At 41.4% G+C, this 25,429-nt stretch overlaps 1 protein-coding gene across 10 annotated transcripts in view; it reads right to left on the reverse strand.

Moving 5' to 3' along the window:
- kmt2c (lysine methyltransferase 2C) overlaps positions 1-25,429 on the reverse strand; it is a 129,840-nt gene that overhangs the window by 60,912 nt on the left and 43,499 nt on the right. For all 10 annotated transcript variants that reach the window (XM_031904513.1, XM_031904514.1, XM_031904519.1 and 7 more), the window contains exons 4-6: positions 19,467-19,655; positions 9,667-9,812; positions 8,172-8,281 (exon numbers count right to left, since the gene is read on the reverse strand). In XM_031904513.1, coding sequence (XP_031760373.1) covers positions 8,172-8,281; positions 9,667-9,812; positions 19,467-19,655 — 445 coding nt within the window. The remainder of the gene's footprint in view (positions 1-8,171; positions 8,282-9,666; positions 9,813-19,466; positions 19,656-25,429) is intronic.

Below are 25,429 nucleotides of genomic sequence, written 5' to 3' on the forward strand. Positions count from 1 at the left end.
CCCATTTTCCCCTATTACGCAAGGCAGCAGCACACAATATAAGGAGCAGGGGCCCTATAGAGGGTTAAACTCCCAGCAGGCTACGCAGGGCTATCAGGCTGATAATTCGCTTTGGGCTACTGCACAACCCAGATGCTAATGATACTGATCCGGGGAGCCACTCGGTTGAGTGGAAGGAGATGACCGCAGTTTGCCTCGGTGCCAATTAAAAGTTAAGCGGCGCAGACAGGAGAAGGATTGCCACATTAGCGCGACAGCTCCACACTGGCTGACATTTCGCAGCACGGCAGTTAAGTGGCTGCCAATCTGACTTCATGCAGGAGACTGACAGAAATACAAAGGATGCAAGTGGCGTGTTTGGCTTCCAGCTCTGCCCACCTCTCGCCATCCCTAACCTTTATGTCTCACACATGAGCGAGCAGGGTGTCTGACCTTTGCAGAGGGGCCAATCCATCACACTTGCCTGCATGAGAGAGCAAGCAATCTGCAGCCAGGGCTATGGCTCTGCATGTTAAAGGGCCATCTATAGGGCACGCAGACAAAGGGGCTAGAGGGGCTTCCTTACTGAGTGATACAAGGATACTCCGTGCTCTGCAAATATCGATTATCTTTTAACTGCCATCTACGAATCCTAGGAAATATTTAAAGGGGATGTAAACCCAAACATAAAATTATGCCTAAGAAATGGAATTCTAAGCACCTTTCTACCTTACGTTCCTAGCTTCCAGTGTGTTTATTTGTAAATATAACCGGATCTTGTCTGTCCCCTGTCTCCCATTTAGGGAGAAGACACACGGGGCGATTAGTCGCCGTGACTTTTAATTAACCTAGTTGCGACTTTTCATCCACAGACTATAATTGCATTGCTGCAACAAATCACGTGCTCATTTTTGTCACGCAGATTAGTCAACTAATCAACTAGTGGACTAATTGCCCTGTGTGTCTTCGCCCTTAGGGAAACAACCCATGGAGTGAGTTAGTCGCCCGCGATAGAGGGCTATCCGCTCCGAAAATGCTTTCCACCGCCAACAATAGAAGTCGCCAGTACAAATTTTAGTATGTTGTAGAGATTGCTATTCTAAAACAACGCAATTGGCCTTCACTTGTTATTATTTGTGGCTTTTGAATTATTTAGCTTTCTATTCAGCAGCTCTCCAGTTTGGCATTCCAGTTGCTAGGGTCCAAATTACCCTAGCAACCAGGTAGTGGTTTGAATGAGAAACTGGAAAATGTATAGGACTGGGTCTGAATAGAACAATGCATAATAAAAAGAAACAAAAACAATGAAATTGTAGCTGCAAAGAGCAATAATTTTGGATGCCGGGGTCAGTGACCCCCTTTTGAAAGCTGGAAAGAGTCAAAAATAGTAAACAATAATATATGATATAAATAATATATATAAAATATATATATTAAGACCAATTGAAAATTTGCTAACAATGGGCCATTTAATGAATATACAAACAGACTCAGCAGGTCAGCCCAGAATTTTCTCGGTATTTGTGAGGACAGCAGGTCCCTGGGCTGTTTTTCTCCTTATTCGAGGTGTTGCCATGACAAACAAATATACTTCAAAACAAGTGAAATACTTGAAAAACAAAGTGTGATTTGTGAGCACTTGCCGTAATTGGCCCAGAAGTAAATGGCTTGAAATCACGTCAAATTGTGCAGCTGGCAGTGAGCTGGGCGTGTGCCATGGAAACAGCATACGGTATAGGGGGGACTCGGCTATACCAACTGCCCCAGTTACAGGACATGGGGTACTTGCTGCATTATGGGGTGGGGCAGATACAGCTAGGTGAGATTCATGGGAACAGGCACTAGTTAAGATTAATGCAGTATATACCCTGCTTCTTGGCCAACGGCCACATTAACGGCAATCGCTCCTCTAAGGCAAACTGGGTAAGGCTTAAGTTTTATTTTGACTTTCTCTTAAAGAGCTAGAAGTGGCAATGATTGTATGGGACCCATTATCCAAAATGCTCGGGACATGGGGTTTTCCGGATAAGGGATCTTTCCGTAATTTGGATCTCCTGCCTTAAGTCTACTAAAAAGATCATTTAAACGTTAAATAAACCCAATGGGACTGTTTTGCTACCAATAAGGGGTAATTATATCTTAGTTGGGATCAAGTACAGGTACTGTTTTATTATTACAGAGAAAAGGGAATCATTTAACCATTAAATAAACCCAATAGGGCTGTTCTGCCCCAATAAGGGGTAATTATATCTTAGTTGGGATCAAGTACAGGTACTGTTTTATTATTACAGAGAAAAGGGAATCATTTAACCATTAAATAAACCCAATAGGGCTGTTCTGCCCCCAATAAGGGGTAATTATATCTTAGTTGGGATCAAATACAGGTACTGTTTTATTATTACAGAGAAAAGGGAATCATTTAACCATTAAATAAACCCAATAGGGCTGTTCCGCCCCCAATAAGGGGTAATTATATCTTAGTTGGGATCAAGTACAGGTACTGTTTTATTATTACAGAGAAAAGGGAATCATTTAACCATTAAATAAACCCAATAGGGCTGTTCCGCCCCCAATAAGGGGTAATTATATCTTAGTTGGGATCAAGTACAGGTACTGTTTTATTATTACAGAGAAAAGGGAATCATTTAACCATTAAATAAACCCAATAGGGCTGTTCTGCCCCCAATAAGGGGTAATTATATCTTAGTTGGGATCAAGTACAGGTACTGTTTTATTATTACAGAGAAAAGGGAATCATTTAACCATTAAATAAACCCAATAGGGCTGTTCTGCCCCCAATAAGGGGTAATTATATCTTAGTTGGGATCAAGTACAGGTACTGTTTTATTATTACAGAGAAAAGGGAATCATTTAACCATTAAATAAACCCAATAGGGCTGTTCTGCCCCCAATAAGGGGTAATTATATCTTAGTTGGGATCAAATACAGGTACTGTTTTATTATTACAGAGAAAAGGGAATCATTTAACCATTAAATAAACCCAATAGGGCTGTTCCGCCCCCAATAAGGGGTAATTATATCTTAGTTGGGATCAAGTACAGGTACTGTTTTATTATTACAGAGAAAAGGGAATCATTTAACCATTAAATAAACCCAATAGGGCTGTTCTGCCCCCAATAAGGGGTAATTATATCTTAGTTGGGATCAAGTACAGGTACTGTTTTATTATTACAGAGAAAAGGGAATCATTTAACCATTAAATAAACCCAATAGGGCTGTTCTGCCCCCAATAAGGGGTAATTATATCTTAGTTGGGATCAAGTACAGGTACTGTTTTATTATTACAGAGAAAAGGGAATCATTTAACCATTAAATAAACCCAATAGGGCTGTTCTGCCCCCAATAAGGGGTAATTATATCTTAGTTGGGATCAAGTACAGGTACTGTTTTATTATTACAGAGAAAAGGGAATCATTTAACCATTAAATAAACCCAATTAGGGCTGTTCTGCCCCCAATAAGGGGTAATTATATCTTAGTTGGGATCAAGTACAGGTACTGTTTTATTATTACAGAGAAAAGGGAATCATTTAACCATTGGGGACCCCGGGCTGGTACAGAAGCCCTAAACCTAATGTGCAGCATTTCTAGCCTACTTATTTGTTAAGCTGTAGTTTTGAGCAGGCAGACACAAATGTAAAATAATAAGGAATAAGTTCCTACAATTGGAAACTACACAGCGGAATGAAACTGAGGAAGGAGGAAGGCTATACCCGATGAACAGAATGTGACTTACATTGCAAATGTGCATTTAATAAGGATATCAGCTACAATTTAAACGGACTGGACTGGCTGCAATAACATTATTGTATTGTAATGCATAATTTGAAGCCAATGCAGTGCTATGGTTAGCTACTCAGGCCCGAGGGCAGCGCCAAGCAATGAGCTTCTGTTAATCCCGGGTCTTACAGCACAAAGGAAAATATAATAGGGGCTGCCCTGCGTTGGGAGCATCTCTGTAAGGGCTGCCGACAGTCTGGGGTTGATCAAAGCACTGTTGAAATACAGAAATACGTGCAGCGCTGCCTAAGGGATCCCTCGCAGCCCCTCGTCTCGGTTATTCCCAATAACAGCCTACATTATGAAACCATCTATTCCTGACTTCTAGGCAACGTTCCAATATTGGGTTAATTACTATTTTAACTGGTTTTACAGTTATTTGTGCAACTGCGATGTAAAGGCAGCACCTGTCCATTTCTGTTCTATGCCCTGGGGGTTCTGACTTGTGAAACAATGTAGCAGAAGCCAGCTGATTAACCTAAGAAGCATGCAGGGTTGGCTTCTGACACATTGTTTCACGAGACAGAAGCAGCAGTGCAGAAAGGGAAAGACAAATGCTGTTTTCAATACCAAGCATTTACCTATTTTGCTTTGCTTAGAATTTCTGAAGCCAGACAAAACTGGGTCCCTATGTTGTTATGGGTGGGGGTTTCCCTGTCCCCTTTAATAATAACGTTAACTTTTAGTTACAGAATGACCAATTCTGAGCAACTTTTCAGTTGGTCTTCTTTATTTATTGTTGATTGTTTTTTAATTATTTGCCGCCTTCTTCGGATTGTTTCCAGCTTTCATATGGGGGTCACTGACCCCGGCAGCCAAAAAAACTATTACTCTGTGAAGCTACAATTTTATTGTTACTTTTTATGACTTATTTTTCTATTCATGTCCTCTGCTATACATATACCAGTCTCTCATTTAAACCACTCCCTTGTTGCTAAGATAATCTGGACCCTAGCAACCAAATAGCTGCTGAAACTCAAACCTAGAGAGCTGAACAAAAAGTGAATTAAAAAACTATAAATAATAAAAAATGAAGACCAATTGGAAACTGTCTTAGAATATTATTCTCTACATTATACTAAAATTTAACCCAAAGGTAAACAAACCCTTTAAGAAATGTCTTTCTACAGCAAAAAAACAGCAATTAAAATGGGGTCCACGACTGTTTCTAAGTATTTTTTGGGCCACAAAGCGGATTCCCTGTCTTAATTTGAGGTCTGAAAGGGATACAATATTGACCATTTATAATGAAACATGTTTACGGAGTAAGAGCTCTCGTTCAGTAATGCAGTGGCACTCAGTTGCCCTAGAAACACACATTATTTATAAGAATTTTTTGCCGAAATAGAATGCTGTTCCATTAAAGCCTACAGAACATGATTCATCATCAGCGCAATTGTGGCAATATAAATATACTAAATATTTCATATAAAAAAGGGGAAATAAAGCGTACTTAATTAATATTAGCGCTGGTGCCAATACTCAGCTTGGGATAAATGTATGCCCTAGCCTTGGGGTGGTCTATCAGCTTGGGATAAATGTATGCCCTAGCCTTGGGGTGGTCTATCAGCTTGGGATAAATGGATGCCCTAGCCTCAATGGTCTATCAGCTTGGGATAAATGGATGCCCTAGCCTCAATGGTCTATCAGCTTGGGATAAATGGATGCCCTAGCCTCAATGGTCTATCAGCTTGGGATAAATGGATGCCCTAGCCTCAATGGTCTATCAGCTTGGGATAAATGGATGCCCTAGCCTTGGGGTGGTCTATCAGCTTGGGATAAATGGATGCCCTAGCCTCAATGGTCTATCAGCTTGGGATAAATGGATGCCCTAGCCTCAATGGTCTATCAGCTTGGGATAAATGGATGCCCTAGCCTCAATGGTCTATCAGCTTGGGATAAATGGATGCCCTAGCCTCAATGGTCTATCAGCTTGGGATAAATGTATGCCCTAGCCTTGGGGTGGTCTATCAGCTTGGGATAAATGGATGCCCTAGCCTCAATGGTCTATCAGCTTGGGATAAATGGATGCCCTAGCCTCAATGGTCTATCAGCTTGGGATAAATGGATGCCCTAGCCTGGGTGGTCAGGGGTTTTCATGTGCAGCTGCCTAATACAGAAACCTAGAGAATGGCCCATTGATCTCAATGTTTTTGGCAAATTTTCATGTTTTGTGAATATTTCAGTGAAAAGGGACAGGTTCGCTCATCACTCATGTGTGTCACTTTATTTCTATATTTCAACTTTCTGGATTCTGAAGCATTAATATTAGAGGGAGTTTTGTACTCTGACTGGGAGATGGCCTTCCCATAATTCAGAGCATTCTAGATAACAGGTTTCTTGATAATGGATCTGTAATGTATATGGGGCAATTGTGCTGGTTGATGTCTTTCTGCTGATGTGTCACCTTAGGCCCCAACAACTGAATCATCCCGATTTGGCCTGTAAAGTTGGCAGCCAATTAAGTAAGGAGACACTAATTTGTCGACCTCACCAACTAAAAGGATCTTACCATGTATACCCAACCTAAAGCCATTGTTTTCCCCATTAACCAAAGTTGGCTTTTAATGACAACAAAACATATCTATCCCATTACACCCCCAATGTATGTGCCTGGGCTCCATCTACAGTTGGAGGTACTGTAGCTAGCTAGGTCCAATCCTATCATGGGGCCCATGCCAAACAATCTGAATTGAACACCACAGTTATATGTAAAATGAGTAAAAGAGGCAAATAAGGAGATTATTTTTTTTCTTTTGACTTTGCTAATGGGCAGTGTCAATGCTAAACATGGGCAGTAAACTCTGTGGCCACCATTCCGGGATTTTATGATCGCCACATAAAAACAACATTCCCAAGTCCTTAACTCATTAAAACTCTTACAGCCAAACACAGGTTGTGGAGTGTTGCTACAAATACAGCTTTGATACCGTTCCATACGCTGCATTTGCTCCAAATATTCCTTAATTACACACATCCTTGACGTGGCTCCTCTCAGTCTCCTAACTAAAGCTGCTGACACATTTCCCTGCCATTATCCAGCTTGGTTTTATCCCCACAAATAAACATACTAACTGGAAAGATTAGATTTACATGTGTAGCCGGGATCCTGAAGGCTTTAGAAAATGTTCCTTATTTGCACAATCTATCAGGGCAGATGACGGTATTTAGGAACTATTATAATGCAATGATAGAAAACATAAGCGACTACTGACTGGGCTGCTTACTACCATGGGCTACTAATCTCCCTAAAATGCCTTCATTTTCTGAAGTTGCCCAAAGTTTCCTCCTGCTGGCCATGGGCCACATCTACATCATACTTAAAGGTGTATTACCTCTTTAATTACAACAGGCTGCATTTGCAACAGAAGCCTTGTTCTCTGAACTCACATTGAAAATTGATATAGCCCACAGATTTTATTTAGACATACATGGAGACAGATCACAACACTATGTAAAGGAATCCTGTCATGGGAAAACATGTTTTTCTCAAAACCCATCAGTTAATAGAGCTTCTCCAGCAGAATCCTGCATTGTAATCTGTTTTTCCCATGGGGCTAACCATATTCCTCATTTCCCAGGGTGCCACAGCCATGTACTCTGATAAACTTCAGCCACACTTTACTGCTGCGCTGCAAGTTGGAGTGATATCCCCCCCCTCCCCCCCAGCAGCCGATCAGCAGAACAATGGGAAGGGAGCAAGATAGCTGCTCCCAGTAGGTATCAGAATAGCACTCAATAGTAAGAAATCCAAGTCCGGCTTGGGACTCCTCCAGTTACATGGGAGTAGGAGAAACAATAGGTTAGCTGAAAGCAGTTCTAATGTGTAGCGCTGGCTCCTTCTGAAAGCTCAGACTCAGGCACAATGCACTGAGATGGCGCCTACACACCAATATTACAGCTAAAAAATTATATTTGTTGGTTCAAGAATAACATTTTAAATAGTAGAGTGAATTATTTGCTATGTAAACAGTGTCATTTAAAAGTAAAAAGTACCCAATAAAAATCATTACAGTATCCCTTTAACGGTTTATCATTGACCAACAGATGTTTGCTGCTTTTTATTCTAAACGCCCTCAGCCCAACAAATGATTTTCTGGTGCAACTGTTCCTGACAGTGTGAATCAAGATGTTGCCACTGGAAAATGGTGTGAAGTTGATGGGGCATTGAGTGAAGCAGTCGAGCCCCTGGTGTAACAGGCTGCCATGCTCAGCATCCTTACAATCAATAATCCATTCTGCCAGACAGCAGAAAACAAGTTGGCTGCACCAATAAATAATATGTTAGACTAAGAGGACACAAAAAGAAGAAATCTGCAGCAGATTTATTCAGGGGCAACTACATTTATAGGGGATTGAGTGGGAGATTGTGTGTATTCATGATGGACTCACTTCTGTGCTCCCTGAGAGAACTGCTTTGTCCACACTGACCAGCTCTTGCTCTTCATTCTGGTGCACGCCCGGTGACCATTGTGCACAGCGGAGGTGAGCCCAGCAGTGACCTGAAGCAAGGCAAATTGGGAGAGAACAGGGTTAATGTTAGCATAGAGCTGTAACAGTAAGTAATGCGTATGGTTAATAACAGCAGTGCGTCAGGGTAACCTTTATCCATTTGCAGTAAATAACACTGGATACATTTAGGACTTAAAACCACAGATAAATATTTCATTAAAGGGGTTGTTCACCTTTGAATTAACTTTTAGCACAATGCTGAGAGTAATATTCTGAGACAATTTGCAATTGGTCTTCTTTTTTTTTTTTTTTATTATGTATAGTTTTTTCATTATTTCACTTTTTGTTTAGGAACTCTCCAGTTTGGAATTCCAGCAGCTACCTGGTTCCTGAGGTACAAATTACCCTAGCAACCAGGGAGTGGTTTAAATGAGAGACTGGTTTATGAATAGGAGAGGAGCTGAATATAAAGATAATTATTAAAAAGTAACATCAGGAATAAAATTGTAGCCTCATAGAGCAATCATTTTTGAGCTGCAGGGGTCAGTGACCCCCATTTGAAAGTTGAAAGAAGGCAAATAACTAAAAAAAAAAAAAAAAAAAAAATGAAGACCAATTGAAAAGTTGCTTAGAACTGGCCATTCTACAACATAAATAAAGCTCATTTAAAGGTGTGTGAGTGTGTGAGAGAGAGATTTAAGTGAGAGGGGAAACAATGATATAAATCTAGCCGGCTGCTGTTAAAGGGATACTGCTAATTAACATTACCCCTGTAACGACATCAACAGGAAACAGCCCCAGAACAGTGTGCTGCTAACCAATTCACTTTTCCTTCTGACTTTTAAATGCAAAATCTATATAGCTGCCATGCCCTTACTTCTATGCCAAGGACATATCTTTTACTTGGTAGGCAAGGGGTTAAAGGGGGCAGGAAGCAGAGCTAACATGTTATTTTCCCTCATTTCAAAACAGAAATATAGAATTTGACGCAGAAAAAGCCCAGCCAATCAATCTAGTCTGCCCATTAAATGCTTAAAGTGGTATTGCATGGTTCTGCTGTGCACACTAACCCACTGTCACACTAAAAATAATGAAATTAAGATCCTACCAGACACTAATCTCATTGCATGACACAGGCCCTGTGACATGTATATATGGGTGCCCATGGGCCACTATCTGAATGAATGCAACCATATCTAAGGATGTAATAAAAGCAGGTTGGGTATCAAGAGGCACTTAGGCAAATCAACTGCAATAGGCATTTTGAGAAGTTGGCATTTTGCTTTTTTTTTCCCACTTGCAACACAACCCATTAGTGGTTCTGATTACTCAGTTCTTGGGCAATGTTCTAATGTACTGCCCATTGGGTTTAAGACATGCCAGGTACATTGTGTGTACATTAACTTATAAATCTATTGGATTAGTTCCATCCTACCTGAGGGCTCGAATAAGGCTTGAATATGGAAATCATCCAGAAGACCAACTTGACACAGTTCATCCCAGAATTTGCCGGCTGGTTCGTCAGATGAGGTCTGGGTACTCGCATTTGCGCATGCGCCGCCATTTTGTGGAGACTTTGCTCTGTGGCAGAAAAGGATAAATGGGTTCAAAAATGGCAACTTACAGTTCTGGTTTTGAAGGGTAGGTGTATACCAAAAGTAACTCTACTCTTAACAGGGCAGGTGATACAAACAGCATTAAAAGAACCCAAACCCAAATGTACTGTAACATAGTAAGTTAAATTGAAAACAAAAACCCATGTCCATCAAGTTCAACCATAATGCCTATATATAACCTGCCTAACTACTAGTTGATCCAGAGAAAGGAGAAAAACCCCATCTGAAGCCTCTCTAATTTGCCGCAGAGGGGAAAAAATTCCTTCCTGACTCCAAGATGGCAATCGGACCCGTCCCTGGATCAACTTGTATTAAGAGCTATGGATCACACTTAACCATTAGTTACGATGTTGATTCTGCTTAACGCTAGGACTCCTAAGCCAAAATGTGCGTTCTCTTGCACTTGCATATACAGGCATGGGACCTGTTATCCAGAGTGCCTGGGACCTGTGGTTTTCCGGATAAGGGGTCTTTCCGTAAATTGGATCTCCTACCTTAAGTTTGCCACAAAAAAAAAAAAAGTTATTTAAACAGTAATTAAACCCAATAGGGCTGTTCTGCCCCCAATAAGGGGTAATTATATCTTAGTTGGGATCAAGTACAGGTACTGTTTTATTATTACAGAGAAAAGGGAATCATTTAACCATTAAATAAACCCAATAGGGCTGTTCTGCCCCCAATAAGGGGTAATTATATCTTAGTTGGTATCAAGTACAGGTACTGTTTTATTATTACAGAGAAAAGGGAATCATTTAACCATTAAATAAACCCAATAGGGCTGTTCTGCCCCCAATAAGGGGTAATTATATCTTAGTTGGGATCAAGTACAGGTACTGTTTTATTATTACAGAGATAAAGGAAATCATTTAACCATTAACTAAACCCAATAGGACTGTTCTGCCGCCAATAAGGGGTAATTATATCTTAGTTGGGATCAAGTACAGGTACTGTTTTATTATTACAGAGATAAAGGAAATCATTTAACCATTAAATAAACCCAATAGGACTGTTCTGCCCCAATAAGGGGTAATTATATCTTAGTTGGGATGGGGTACAAGGTACTGTTTTATTATTACAGAGATAAAGGAAAGCCTTTTTAAAAATGTGAATTATTTGATTAAAATGGAGTCTATGGGAGATGGCCTTTCCGTAGATCGGAGCTTTCTGGATAATGGGTTTCCGGATAAGGGGTCCGATACCTGTACACAGATATTGTAATTTATATAGCAGGTGTCTCCTTTTATAATAATTGTTGTTATACAGAAATAAAGTGAATATCAATATACCTTTTATTATATTACACAGTTCCAGCTAGTTACATAGATATTTACAAAAGGAAACCAAGTTTGCAAAAGTACTTGCTATAATTGAATATCCAGAACAAAATCCCAATTTAGGCGCATTCCTAGTTAAAACAGTTCAAGCTAAAGTACCGTTTAATGAGATGGGAATGTGGCAGTGCAATGGTGAATAAATGAAATGTCATTTCCATAAGAACAAACAAAGAACGCCCCAGAATGGTTTCCCAACGTCAGGATGCAGCCCCAGTAATTGGGCCCATTACTCATACTAATATTGCATTTAATCTTTACAAACACAATGCCATTAATCAGCGTTTATATGCAATGTTCAATTAAGGAGAAATTCGTTTTTGTTCAGCATTTCTGCTCTCTCATGTGAAACCTCATCAAGCTGTCACATAGAGTTAGTCACTGTCACTTTGCTAGGATGGAGCGCGGTCACTGTGCATAGGGGCAGAAAGAGCCAGACAAGTGCATAAAGCACTATAGAGCCGAGGTGCCCGCCGACTGCCCAAGTGGGACACTTGCCTGCTTAAAAACAATAAAAATACCTTGGATTACTGTCTACAAGTAATGAATGTTAGTCCTGTTGCAAGCTGTCAATCAAACTGGGGCTCAAAAGCAGTAACCCATAGATACCATTCAACAATGAGCTTAAAGGGGAACTCCCCTTCCTAAGCAATATGTGTTAAAGGGCCCCCACAACAGAGAAACCCCTAATATCCCTATCACTGTAATCTGTTCCTTCAAAAAGTATGAATAAATACCATTTTTATATGCTGAAATCCAGCTGCAAAACAGTTCTTCTCTTTCTGCATCACTTGAAATCCTGGATGGGGAGGAGGGACTAAAACACTGATGTTACAGATTGTAACAACTTCTCCACAGCTTACAGACAACATGCAGGAACTACATAACCCACAATGCATTGCTCTGTGATGATTCTTTCCTTGTTGACATCACTTGTGCAGGGAATTGTGGGATTGGGGGAAAGCAGGCTGAAGCTATATATATCAGTAAATATTGCCCTTTTACATCCTTTCCCTTGAGCCGCCATTTAGTGATGGGCTGTGTGCTCCCTCAGAGATCAGCTGACAGGAAGTGATGCAACTCTAACTGTAACAGGAAGTAGTGTGGGAGCAAAAGGCAGAACTCTGCCCATTCATTGGCTGGTGGGGCCTAGTGTGTATGTGTGCCTTGGCTTGTTTGTGTGCACTGTGAATCCTATGATCCCAGGGGGCGGCCCTTAATTCTTAAAATGGCAGTTTTCTATTTAGGATTACCCAATGGCACATACTACTAAAGAAGTATATTTATATGAAAATGGCCTATTTAGATGAAGCAGGGTTTTACATATGAGCTTGGTAATGCAATATATTTTTGAGAGACCTACACTGTTTGGGGGTATAGTTTTCCTTTAAATAAATGCCATATGCTCACTGTAGGGAGGGGTAGGTTAGACTCATGCAGTTCTCAACAGTAGAAAAGCACATCCTCCATTCTATCCAACTCATTAGTTAAATGAGCATTTGCACCTTTTGTGCCATGCCAGCCTGGGGCACTGAGTGCAAGCAGGCAGTTAGCACTTGCTCTGTGGGCTCCGGATGATCCAGATGTCTGGGGAAAGCACATTAGCTGCCATTTTGCTCTGTTGCTGCTCATTATGGGGTGTGAATGTAACACGCACTCGGCACACACACATATTCCCGATGTTCCTAAGCATTGCTACTAGATACCAACACTGCTTTCATTATTTTTTTCCCCCAAAATAACATGTGTCTAGGGAAGGAGTCACAGGGGGTTAATTCAGACAGACTAAGTTCACTAGAACAAAACCAGTAGGCTATAATAGCCACAGCATCCTATACAGGGCTTAACCTCAATATTCCCCTATTGCTTACACTTAACATTAGAGAAATGGGAAACAACAGAATTGCAAGGGGGCTGGAATCTTCCGGATAAAAGACCTTTCCATAATGCAATGCTTGAAACACATTGAAGACATGAAAGGAACAGTTCGGTGTAAAAATGAAACTGGGTAAAATAGACAGACAGACAGGGCAAATGTCTAACATAACAGCCAGAACACTACTTCCTACTTCCCCCCCCCCCAGTGATTGCACCTATTCTTTCCCTTTAAAGATATATGGTTTAAACAAATTTAAACCATAAACCAAAACACAAGATTGATTGTTCTGTCATCAAAAATAGGTTTTCCATCATTTATTGAACATTCTTTAACCTTTCTTCCCATAATAATAAACCAGTATATTGTACTTGTTAATAACCAAGGGCCATACATCTATGCTGGTGGCTAAAAAATTCTACTATTTTGAAATTTATTTTTTAAGTAGCCTTTTGGTCACATTACAGAAATACCCCTTCCCCAGAAAATACCGGGTCCCATAAAACTTTGGATAATAGATCCCACAGCATGCAGGCAGGAAAAGCACAAATATACTATTTTACTGGAATAAAATGGCACGTTTGTGTGTATTATACTCCCTATAGATTCCTTGCGACACCAGTACGCTGATGCAGAAGTGCGAGTTTCACTTTCAGGGCTTATCCCGGGCACAGCGCCGGAGTTCCTTGGTACGGCAAACATTGCGATGAGCACACTGCATTCCAACCCGCATTCATAGCCAGCCGCCGGCCTTCAGTTTGCTCAGGCTGATTTCCAAAGGACTCCCATGCTGGAGCCAACAGGTACAAGCAACCACTTTCACAGGAGACTGATTATCAGTAGTGCAGGGTTTCATGCGAGAAAAAAAATTAAAAGTGAAAAAAGACCAACTGCAAATTATCCAATAACACTGCTCTCTGCCTCATAATTAAGTTCATTTAAGGCAAGAAAAGTTCAGTTTATGGTCAGAATCCCCTTTGTAAGGACATGCTTTATACACAAACACAATGTGTAACACCTACCAATGAGAGGGATGCTTACATACATCTGAATGCACTCCCTCCAGATTCACCAATCAGTGGCCTGCAGCAGAGCCCTTTCCCGGCTATGACACAGCACTCTCAGGCACAGCGAGCCGCTGCAAGAAATATCCCCTTTTTTTTTTTTTTTGCTATTGTTGCTTTCAACCTCCCTCTTGATCATGAACCCTGGCCCCACTCCAGCCCTAACAACCAATCAGATGTGAGCAACACAAGAGAGCCCCCGGGGCTCAGCACTGGCCCAGAGCCATGTCAGCGCTCAGAGCTATTACATCAGCTGCACACAGGGACACTAGGCAGGTCCCACAGATAAATCAATTTCACTCTTTCCAAAAAAGCCCTTGTGACCCACTCATACGCAAGCTTGCCAAACAGTGTGTGCTTAAAGCCCACAAGCGCGCCATTAAACCACTGAAATCCCTTCTAATAACTGCCCTGTAATGCTATACATACAGAACTGAAACTTGTCATTACAAGCAAGAGATACTGTCGTGATTTTATCTCTAAATGACACTGTTACACAGCAAATAATTCCCTCTTCCATTTAAACTTTTATTCTTGAACCAACAAATGTATTTGTAGCTGTAATATTGGTGTGTAGGCGCCATCTCAGTGCATTGTGCCTGAGTCTGAGCTTTCAGCCAGCGCTACACATTAGAACTGCTTTCAGCTAACCTATTGTTTCTCCTACTCCCATGTAACTGGAGGAGTCCCAAGCCGGACTTGGATTTCTTACTATTGAGTGCTATTCTGATACCTACTGGGAGCTGCTATCTTGCTCCCTTCCCATTGTTCTGCTGATTGGCTGCTGGGAGGGGGGGGGGGGTATCACTCCAACTTGCAGCGCAGCAGTAAAGTGTGACTGAAGTTTATCAGAGCACCGGTCACATGGCTATGGCACCCTGGGAAATGAAAAATATGGCAAGCCCCACATAAAATTTCTAGGGATACACCAAATCCAGGATTCGGTTCGAGCTTCCGTGTGAACCTAATCCTAATTAGCATTCAGAAAGGGTTAAATTGCCAGGTGAAAAAAATTTTAAGCGCTAATTAGGATTCAGCCGAACCCAAAAAAGTGGGTTCAGTGCATCCCTAAAAATCTGTTTGCGTTTTTGAAAAAAAGATGACAATGCAGGATTCTGCTGGAGAAGCTCTATTAACTGATGGGTTTTGAAGAAAACATGTTTTCCCGTGTCAGTATTCCTTTAAATACAATATATTGCAGCAGGTTACACAGCACAGTGAGCTTTATTGCAATTCCTGGGGGCTGCCATACTGACTGTTCCTTGCCAGAGCAATCAATCAATTTACAATATGAGCCATATGCAACATTAACAGATATGTACATTTAGTGAAATGACAGGGGGGCTTTGCTGGAACGTGTGGCATTCTCTCCGCTAGTACTATCTGCCCACAGCCTGCCATTCCACCTGTCATCGACTATAATGGGAAGCTACTGGCGCCAACACCCACCTGCGCTGAATGAATGAGTGAGTGAGTGAGTGCCGCTGGGGATCAGGTGAGAGAAACCGACACACACACACATAGTTGGCAATGTCAGGCACATCCCCACTCCCTGCAGCGCCGGGCTTGACCCACAGCCAGACACGCACATTGGGAGCCAAGTCTGAGAGAGAAAATCTCTTCCTGTTCTCCCTGTAAGCTCATACTAACTCTCTAGGTATTTATTAGCAGGTGTGTGGGAGTCACAAAGCCTCAGGGATCACAACTAGACCCCGAGTGTACATATTGCCACTGATTATTTATACCAATCATTATTTACTCAGGGCCAACGTGCGTGACCATGGAGAGGGGAAAATAAACAACCTCTGAAATAAAACTGCAACATTGTATGAAACAAGCCAAAATCAGTGCTATTGAAAGCAATATCTGTCTGTCCTTCACTGCTTTCCTGACTACGGAAGATTGTAGAAGTCAGTGTTCCTCCAGCCAGATTCTTTTTCCCACAATGCCCTGAATGCAGTGGGGAGAATTAAATGGGGTTGGGGGGCTACTAGCAGATACCATGGAAAAGCTTATATCTATACAGGTATGGGACCTGTTATCCAGAATGCTCAGGACCTGGGGTTTTCCAGATAAGGGGTCTTACCATAATTCAGATCTCCTACCTTAAGTTTACTAAAAAAATTATTTAAACATTAATTAAACCAGATAGGATTATTTTGCCTCCAATAAGGGGTAATTATATCTTAGTTGGGATCAAGTACAGGTACTGTTTTATTATTACAGAGAAAAGGGAATCATTTAACCATTAAATAAACCCAATAGGACTGTTCTGCCCCCAATAAGGGGTAATTATATCTTAGTTGGGATCAAGTACAGGTACTGTATTATTATTACAGAGAAAAGGGAATCATTTAACCATTAAATAAACCCAATAGGGCTGTTCTGCCCCCAATAAGGGGTAATTATATCTTAGTTGGGATCAAGTACAGGTACTGTATTATTATTACAGAGAAAGGGGAATTATTTTTAAAAATTAGAATTATTTGCTTATAATGGAGTCTATGGGAGATGGTCTTTCCATAATTCGGAACTCTCTGGATAACGGGTTTTCGAATAAGGGATCCCATACCTGTAGCTATATATTTATAATTGGAAGTTGGTCTCTTTTGGGTGGGAGCTTAGGTATCACTAAACTTTCCTTATTCTCAGCCAATGGATGAAACTGTCTCTATAATTACCTTGTCTCTCTCCCCAAACGGTTAGTGCTAGGTAGGACCAGCCCCTGGTCACAGATACCCCAATAAGTGGGCTCATACTAAATATATCCACAGTATAAAGCTGCAAAGCAGAAGCTGCTGCCCCTTAGATGCTCTTGAACTACAATTCCTGTCCCATGTCCAAGGAAAGCAAAACAAACCAAGCCTAACCTGCTGACTGGGACTGGAATCCAATGAAAGAAGTGCAAAGCAGGGCGGTGGCACAAGCGGCTCCCATCAGCAGCACCGGGTAGTAGTTTAGCTGTCAGAGCGCGAGATGGGCCCCAGTTTGCAGAGATTTACTCCAGTGTGTCGCAATACAGCCCCGGCTAATTAAATGTTAGTGCAAACACAATAAATTAAAGCAAAGTCCCACGGCACGCTGATGGCAACCATTTCACTGTAGGCAGAAAGCGCTGATGATTTTGCCCCATCGAGTTTTTCAATTATCATCACAAAAGATTAACTAAACAACTCTGCTGGATGTGGGCTCTCCCCTCCCCTGTCACAAGGAAGAATCCTTAGTCGGGAGATTTATGTTTTTGATAATTAAGAGTCTGGCAAGAGTCTGATTTTTATTCCCCTGTGCAGTGAGCGGAGGCAGTGAAGCCGGGACGCTGATTGCAGACTAATGGCTCCCAATCATAATGGTTAAATACCAACACCAGACTGGTGGCAGCTGGAGGCACGACGTGCAGTTTCTCAGTGTGCAGGGGGCCCAGTGGGTTCTTCCCAGCTACCAGGCAAACTGGCACTGCTTCAACATTCGCTGGGAGTTTGGTGTTTGAAAACCACAAGGGGATAGTGTTTTGTGATTAAATCCCCGGGATTGTCCCGAAGTCTAATTCTAATTAGAGGCGTGTAAAGGGGAAGCCGCACATTCAGGAAACATCAACACAAAAATTAGAAAAGGTTTGTCAGGCATTTGGCTTTCAGACAACTACTTAGATCTCTCCCCCCCAAACATGGGTATCAGGATTATATTGTGATTAATGAATGGAACATTAAACGGATAAGAAACTGAATCAGCTGTAAGAGTAATAACCACCAAAAACTTCTATCAAACCACAGAAAATAAAAATAGTTTGGCACAACTTTAGTTTATGCATTTCTATGGGGCAAAGCACACTACTACCAGAGCAACAAAAACAAGCAGTCCCACAACGCGGTAGTAATAATAGTAATAACAAGACCCTCTGTTTTCTCTCTATTCAGGTAAAGAGTCACTAAGCAGAGAATCCACTTTCCTCCACCTGAGCTTTGTGACCATATAAAGGCACAAGGCTGCAGGGAAGTTAAACAGGAAACTCTACAGGGCACATTTACTAATCCATGAATCCCGAATGGGAAAAATCAGATTGGAAACAAAAATTTTGCGACTTTTTCGTCGCCGCCGCGTTTTTTCCTATTTTGTGCAATTTTTTCGTTGCAGTCACGACTTTATCGTATTTTGTGTGACTTTTTCATTGCCGTTGTGATTTTTTCATATTGAGCAATGGTAAACGGCAGAAAAACCAAATCCGATTTTTTTTTTTGTGACGGCGACGAAAAAGTCGCAGAAACTATACGATAAAGTTGTAACGGCAACGAAAAAATCGCGGGACATACGAAAAAGTCGCAAAAATACAGATCATTACGAAAAAAACGCGTTCGGACTTTCGGCCCATTCGTGGATTAGTAAATCTGCCCCTAAGTATCACTCATGTATTATAAGGGATAATGTACCCCCTACTGTAAATGATAAGGATATTAGCAGTCACTGAGGGGTTCTGTGCCCATATAAAGGCACAAGGCTGCAGGCTGAGTTATACAGGGAACTCTGAGTATCACTCATGTATTATAAGGGATAATGTACCCCCTACTGTAAATGATAAGGATATTAGCAGTCACTGAGGGGTTCTGTGCCCATATAAAGGCACAAGGCTGCAGGCTGAGTTATACAGGGAACTCTGAGTATCACTCATTTATTAAAAGGAATAATAATATAAGGCTGCAGGCTGAGTTTTAGAGGCCATGGAAATCATAGGTGACATAATAATTTATAGTAGAAAGAACATTATTTGTCAGAATGTACAAGGGTCAGCGGGTCATGTGACATCACTAAGCACCCTGATAAAACCACTGAGCACCATTTATAAGGATATACATAATAGAAGACTCATGGTATTATTCATTAATCATTGTGTATTTTAGTAACATGTAAGATAAAGCAGAACCCACTGTCAGTAAAACCCTATTTAGGGTGAAGACACACAGAACTACTTAGTAGCAGCTACTATTTCACAGCTACTTAATACCGGAAAATACCCTGCCATAGACAATTGCCTCTGCTAAAACACATGTAGAGACAGTTATCAGTAAATGATCAGCAGTGTCTGTGTTAGTAGCAACAACAAGTAGCTGCTACTAGTAGCTGTGTGTGTCTTCACACATTACTGGCACAGGTTGAACACAGGTTTATTGTCCCTCTATGTCACATGGGGTGAGTAGTGGCTGCTTATGTCATTAGAAGCAATGGAACCTATTTGCAGTCTGTTGTGACCCCAGAGAAAGCAACAAGAACGCTATCTGGGCAGCTGCAAGTAGCAGCTCTGAGTGACCAATCCAATTCTAATGTAGCTTTTGGCAGGGTGAATAAGCAGTGCTTACTTTCTTGGCCCTCTTTGTTTCTCTGTCCTTCCGCTGTTTTTGCATGTCTCATCATTGCTCTCAGTGTCCGTCGTCTCTGAATGTGTTTTCCATGGCAGAGGAAAGCCTGGCGTTGGCCTAAACAGCTTCAGTTCTCCCTGACCCAAGAGACTTCTTTCTCCACAATAACAAAAGGCGCAAAGTTGTTCACTAAAATAAAAGGGAAAATAAACCGTTAGATGCAGAGAACAAGCAAAGACCAGGCTTTTTAAAGGGGTAGTTCACTTTTAAATTCACTTATTATATGATGTAGACATTGATATTCTGAGACAATCTGCAATTGGTCTTCATTTTTTCTGGGTTTTTAGTTATTTAGCTTTTTCTTCAGCAGCTCTCCATTTGGCATTACAGGTATAGGATAAGTGGCAGATGAGATTTAATGTGGATAAATAAGGTCATGCACCTGGGATGTAAAAATATGCAAGCCCCGTATACCCTTAATGGGACTGCACTAGGCAAATCCATAATGGAGAAGGATCTTGGAGTCCTTGTAGATAATAAACTTGGCTGTAGCAAGCAATGCCAGGCAGCAGCTGCAAGGGCAAACAAGGTTTTGAGCTGTATTAAAAGGGGTATAGATTCACGGGAGGAGGGGGTTATTCTTCCCCTTTACAGAGCGCTGGTAAGGCCCCATCTAGAATATGCTGTTCAGTTTTGGTCTCCAGTGCTCAAACGGGACATTACTGAGTTAGAGAGGGTCCAGAGAAGGGCAACTAAGCTGGTAAAGGGTATGGGAAGTCTCAGTTATGGGGAAAGACTGGCCAAGTTGGGTCTGTTTACACTGGAGAAGAGGCGCTTAAGAGGTGACATGATAACTATGTATAAATATATAAAGGGATCATATAATAACCTTTCTAATGTTTTATTTACCAGTAGGTCCTTCCAACGGACACGACTGATTCGGGGAGGGAATTCCAGAACCTCACAGCTCTCACTGTAAAATATCCTTTCCGAATGTTTAAATGGAACCTCCCTTCTTCTAAACGGAGTGGGTGCCCACTCCGTTTAGAAGAAGGGAGGTTCCATTTAAACATTCGGAAAGGATTTTTTACAGTGAGAGCTGTGAGGTTCTGGAATTCCCTCCCCGAATCAGTCGTGCTGGCTGATACATTATATAGCTTTAAGAAGGGGCTGGATGGATTCTTAGCAAGTGAGGGAATACAGGGTTATGGGAGATAGCTCTTAGTACTAGTTGATCCAGGGACTGGTCCGATTGCCATCTTGGAGTCAGGAAGGAATTTTTTCCCCTCTGTGGCAAATTAGAGAGGCTTCAGATGGGGTTTTTTGCCTTCCTCTGGATCAACTAGTAGTTAGGCAGGTTATATATAGGCATTATGGTTGAACTTGATGGACGTATGTCTTTTTTCAACCCAACTTACTATGTTACTATGTTACTATGATTTCCTTTTTCCCTGTGGTAATAAAACAGTACCTGTACTTGATCCCAACTAAGATATAATTACCCCTTATTGGGGCAGAACAGCCCTATTGGGTTTATTTAATGGTTAAATGATTCCCTTTTCTCTGTAATAATAAAACAGTACCTGTACTTGATCCCAACTAAGATATAATTACCCCTTATTGGGGCAGAACAGTCCTATTGGGTTTATTTAATGGTTAAATGATTCCCTTTTCTCTGTAATAATAAAACAGTACCTGTACTTGATCCCAACTAAGATATAATTACCCCTTATTGGGGGCAGAACAGCCCTATTGGGTTTATTTAATGGTTAAATGATTCCCTTTTCTCTGTAATAATAAAACAGTACCTGTACTTGATCCCAACTAATTTACTCATACCCAGTGCTTGAATAAAAGGTTTTCTGTCTAACTGGATTTCTAATTCTCAGTGCTTATCAGTTATCCAACGGCAGACATCTTTGGCCTGCTTTATACAGAAAATCCCCATCCATTCAGTAACAGACTGCCTTCCTTCATTCTAGACAATAAATATTGATGACCTAAACCCCAAAGACGAGCAAAATGTTTGAAATAAGGATTTATGTATGCTATAAATTATGAAAAATATACTCTGGCTATCAAAATGTAGTGCTAAGCATGAATAAATGCATTTCTAATTTATGTAACTGGCCTTTTAAGCACAGGGCCAGAGACTTTGGTCACTGGTCATACGAGAAGCTTGTTGCATAGAATACATTTTGGAAGGCACATGATGAAGAAGACAAATCCCCAGGGAAATCACTGCCATTAGAAGGACCCTTTGCCTTGTTTTTAGCATGAGTGACTGGAAGTGATGGCTCTAAGCCCCCAGCGCAGAGAAGGATACGCAGTTTGCAGAATAGGGGGCTCCACTTCTTTACTCTGACTGGGGCACAATTTAAAGCATTTATTGGCAGGACAGGCAACATTCAGATTGGGCAACAGAAATGGGACGCCCCAACAAAACCTTATGGGAATGTTCTTGTCTAAAAGCCCATCTATACCCATAGCATTACCCTCTACAACTGTGTTTAGTATAGGGAATATCTAGGCTGTCGCTTAGGGGGGGGTTTGTCTTTGTACATGGAGTAGTCAGTTTTCAGCACTGTTTATCTGACCATGCCAACCAATAAAATCAAACCACAGCTCCCTGTTTACTATTTCATGGACCCTTCTGGTTTCTTATAACAAACATAATAGGATGGTTATGGGAACTAATGAGGGAGGCTATGGGCAGCTAACCTGAGACTAGGCAAAGCTATGACTACAATCCGATCACCTTCTCAGAAGCTAGCTGGAAATCAAGAGTAATTATAATTTCAACTGACTTTATAGTAGCAGCCACATCAGGTACGGCAGCCTTTAGATGGCCTCAGTGGTACTGGCCTATGATGCGAACACTGACAGCATATGGGCTAGGCTGTACACCCAAGCTCTGCCCAGCTCTTGCCTTTCATGAACAATGTATAGAAATCTGGTCAACTATGTCAACAAGGCATGAACGTCATCTATCCCCAAGTCCTACCTATTTACAGATATACATTGTGCACAATTAGCTCTCTACTTGGTCAGCTATGCTAATACAGAAGGTATGTTGTAATATTGGTGTGTAGGCGCCATCTCAGTGCATTGTGCCTGAGTCTGAGCTTTCAGCCAGCGCTACACATTAGAACTGCTTTCAGCTAACCTATTGTTTCTCCTACTCCCATGTAACTGGAGGAGTCCCAAGCCGGACTTGGATTTCTTACTATTGAGTGCTATTCTGATACCTACTAGGAGCTGCTATCTTGCTCCCTTACCATTGTTCTGCTGATCGGCTACTGGGAGGGGGTGGGGGGGGGTGGGATTTCACTCCAACTTGCAGCGCAGCAGTAAAGTGTGAGTGAAGTTTATCAGAGCACAGGTCACATGGCTGTGGCACCCTGGGAAATGAAGACTATGGCTAGCCCCATGGGAAAAACAGATTTCAATGCAGGATTCTGCTGCAGAAGCTCTATTAACTGATGGGTTTTGAAAAAAAATGTTTTCCCATGACAGTATTCCTTTAACTGTTCTGTTTAATACAGATCCAGACAAACTTACCTACAATCGGAAAGCTATCCTATTGCACTACATACTTATACTGTAATGTCACCCACTGTGACCTATAGCACTTATATTTGCCTATTTGTGTCTGTTAGTTACCCCTCCCATATAGATTGTAAGCTCTACGGGGCAGGGACCTCCTTCATCTTGTGTTTCTGACTCTTATTGCAACTGCACTTTGTATTTATTGTTGTACTTTGTATTTATCCATTATCTTTAACCCCCCTGTCTGTATTAATGAATTCTACTGTACAGCGCTGCGTACATAAGTAGCTCTTTATAAATAAAGATATACATACATACACTAAGCTTGATATAATTACCTAAATGCATGAGTATTTATTGATGCATTGCAATTCCTTTATAAACATACATAACACACAAGAGCACAAGATGACCAACAAAGGGCCGATGAATTGTGATGAAGGCAAATCAAAGAAGACCCTCTCCTATTCATATTCCAGTCTCTCACTCAAACCACTCCCTGGTTGATAGGGTAATATGGACCCTAGCAATGACACAGCTGCTGAAATACAAAGCTGAACAAATAATGAAAAAAAAAAACACGAATGATAAAAAATGAAGAGCAATGGCGAATTGTCCTAGAATATCCTTTTCTGATTAAAATGCTAAGCAATTATGGAAAATGAAGATGAAGCATTTAATAACATATTCTATGTTGAGTCAGCTGTTAGTTATCATGGCAAATAGTGAAACGCTTGGAAAATGAACTCCTATTATGTCATTTGTTTATGGAAGCTGCAGTTTAAGTAAATCTGTAAATATTTTATAAGCTAAACACATTTCATTATTAGCGAGATCCAGCGGAAAACAAGGATCATGAGATCACTGAATCCTCTTTCCCCCTACACACACACACACACACACACACACACACACACACACACTTTATATACACACACACACTGAATTTGCTGTAGCAGGGGCATCTGAACGTCTCCCTCCTCACAGCATAAACGGGGCCCTGCTATTCCTTAAAGGTAAAACATACCCTGTACTGATTAAGAAATATGTACAAGTGTAAAGCTTGGGAGGCATGGTTAATATCAGTGATCCCCAACCAGTGGCTCAGGGGCAACATGTTGCTCACCAACCCCTTGGATGTTGCTCTCACTGCCCCCAAACCAGGGAGTTATTTTTGAATTCCTGACTTGGGGGCAAGTTTTGGTTGAATAAAAAAGGAGATTTTCTTACCTGATAAATCCCTTTTGCGTAGGCCCGTACTGTCAGTGCAGGACGACTGGGTTAAGTTCTCCTCTCTGGAGGCAGGACAAACTCTAATGAATGAATGAAACTCCTCCTCTTCCTGTGTCTCCCTCTCTGGTCAGTTTTGTTGTAACGTCTGTGCTGGAGACACTGGTGCATGAACAATTTTAACTTTTTATTCAACTTGTGTATTAACAGTCAACTTTTTAAACTTTGTTAATATGGCACCGCCACAAGGGTGGGATGCTGCACTGACAGTACGGGCCTACGCAAAAGGGATTTATCAGGTAAGAAAATCTCCTTTTATGCGTACGGCCCTACCTGTCAGTGCAGGACGACTGGGGATGTCCCAAAGCCGTCCTAAAATGAAAAAGGGTGGGTAGTTAAGGTGTCTTTGTAGATTGTAGCACTTTTCTACCAAATTCAGCAGGTGCAGAGTTGAAAACGTCGAATTTGTAGAACTTTGTAAAAGTATGCGGAGACGACCAAGTGGCCGCTTGACAGATAGTCTCTAGGGATGCCTCGTGATAAAGTGCCCAGGAGGTACTGACTTTCCTGGTTGTGTGTGCTCTTATTGTCATAGGGGTAGGTCTACCCGCCTTTTTGTAGGCCTCTGATATGAGTAGCATGAGCCATCTCGCTATTGAGCGTTTTGAGGCTGGAAACCCGGCTCTTGGTCCTCCAAAGAGAATAAATAGAGAGTCTGACTGTCTCGTACTTTGGGTTCTGTGGATATATTCCTTAAGGGCTCGGACTGGGTCCAGAGTGTTTGCTATAGTACCCTCATTGTCTCTATGGTCTACCTTGAGGGCTGGAATTACTATTTCCTGATTCAGGTGGAAGGTAGTTGCCATTTTGGGAATAAAGGATGGATTGGTACGAAGTACTGCTTTATCTTGATGGAATTTTAACCAAGGGAATTTGCTAGAGAGTGCTGCGAGCTCTGAGACCCGTCTAGCGGAAGCTATTGCCATCAGAAATACCGTCTTTAGTGTGAGATCTTTTAGATTCGTGGATTCTAATGGTTCAAACGGCTTGTGCTGTAAGTAGGCTAGGACCAGGTTTAAATCCCAAGATGGAGTAGGATCCCTTATTGTAGGTTTGATCCGTTGTAGTGCCTGGAAGAAGAGTCTGACTTCTGGTATCATTGCCCACTGTTTGTGAAAAAGGGC

Source organism: Xenopus tropicalis, chromosome 6 (genome assembly GCF_000004195.4).
Source record: "Xenopus tropicalis strain Nigerian chromosome 6, UCB_Xtro_10.0, whole genome shotgun sequence".
NCBI classification, from domain to species: domain Eukaryota; kingdom Metazoa; phylum Chordata; class Amphibia; order Anura; family Pipidae; genus Xenopus; species Xenopus tropicalis.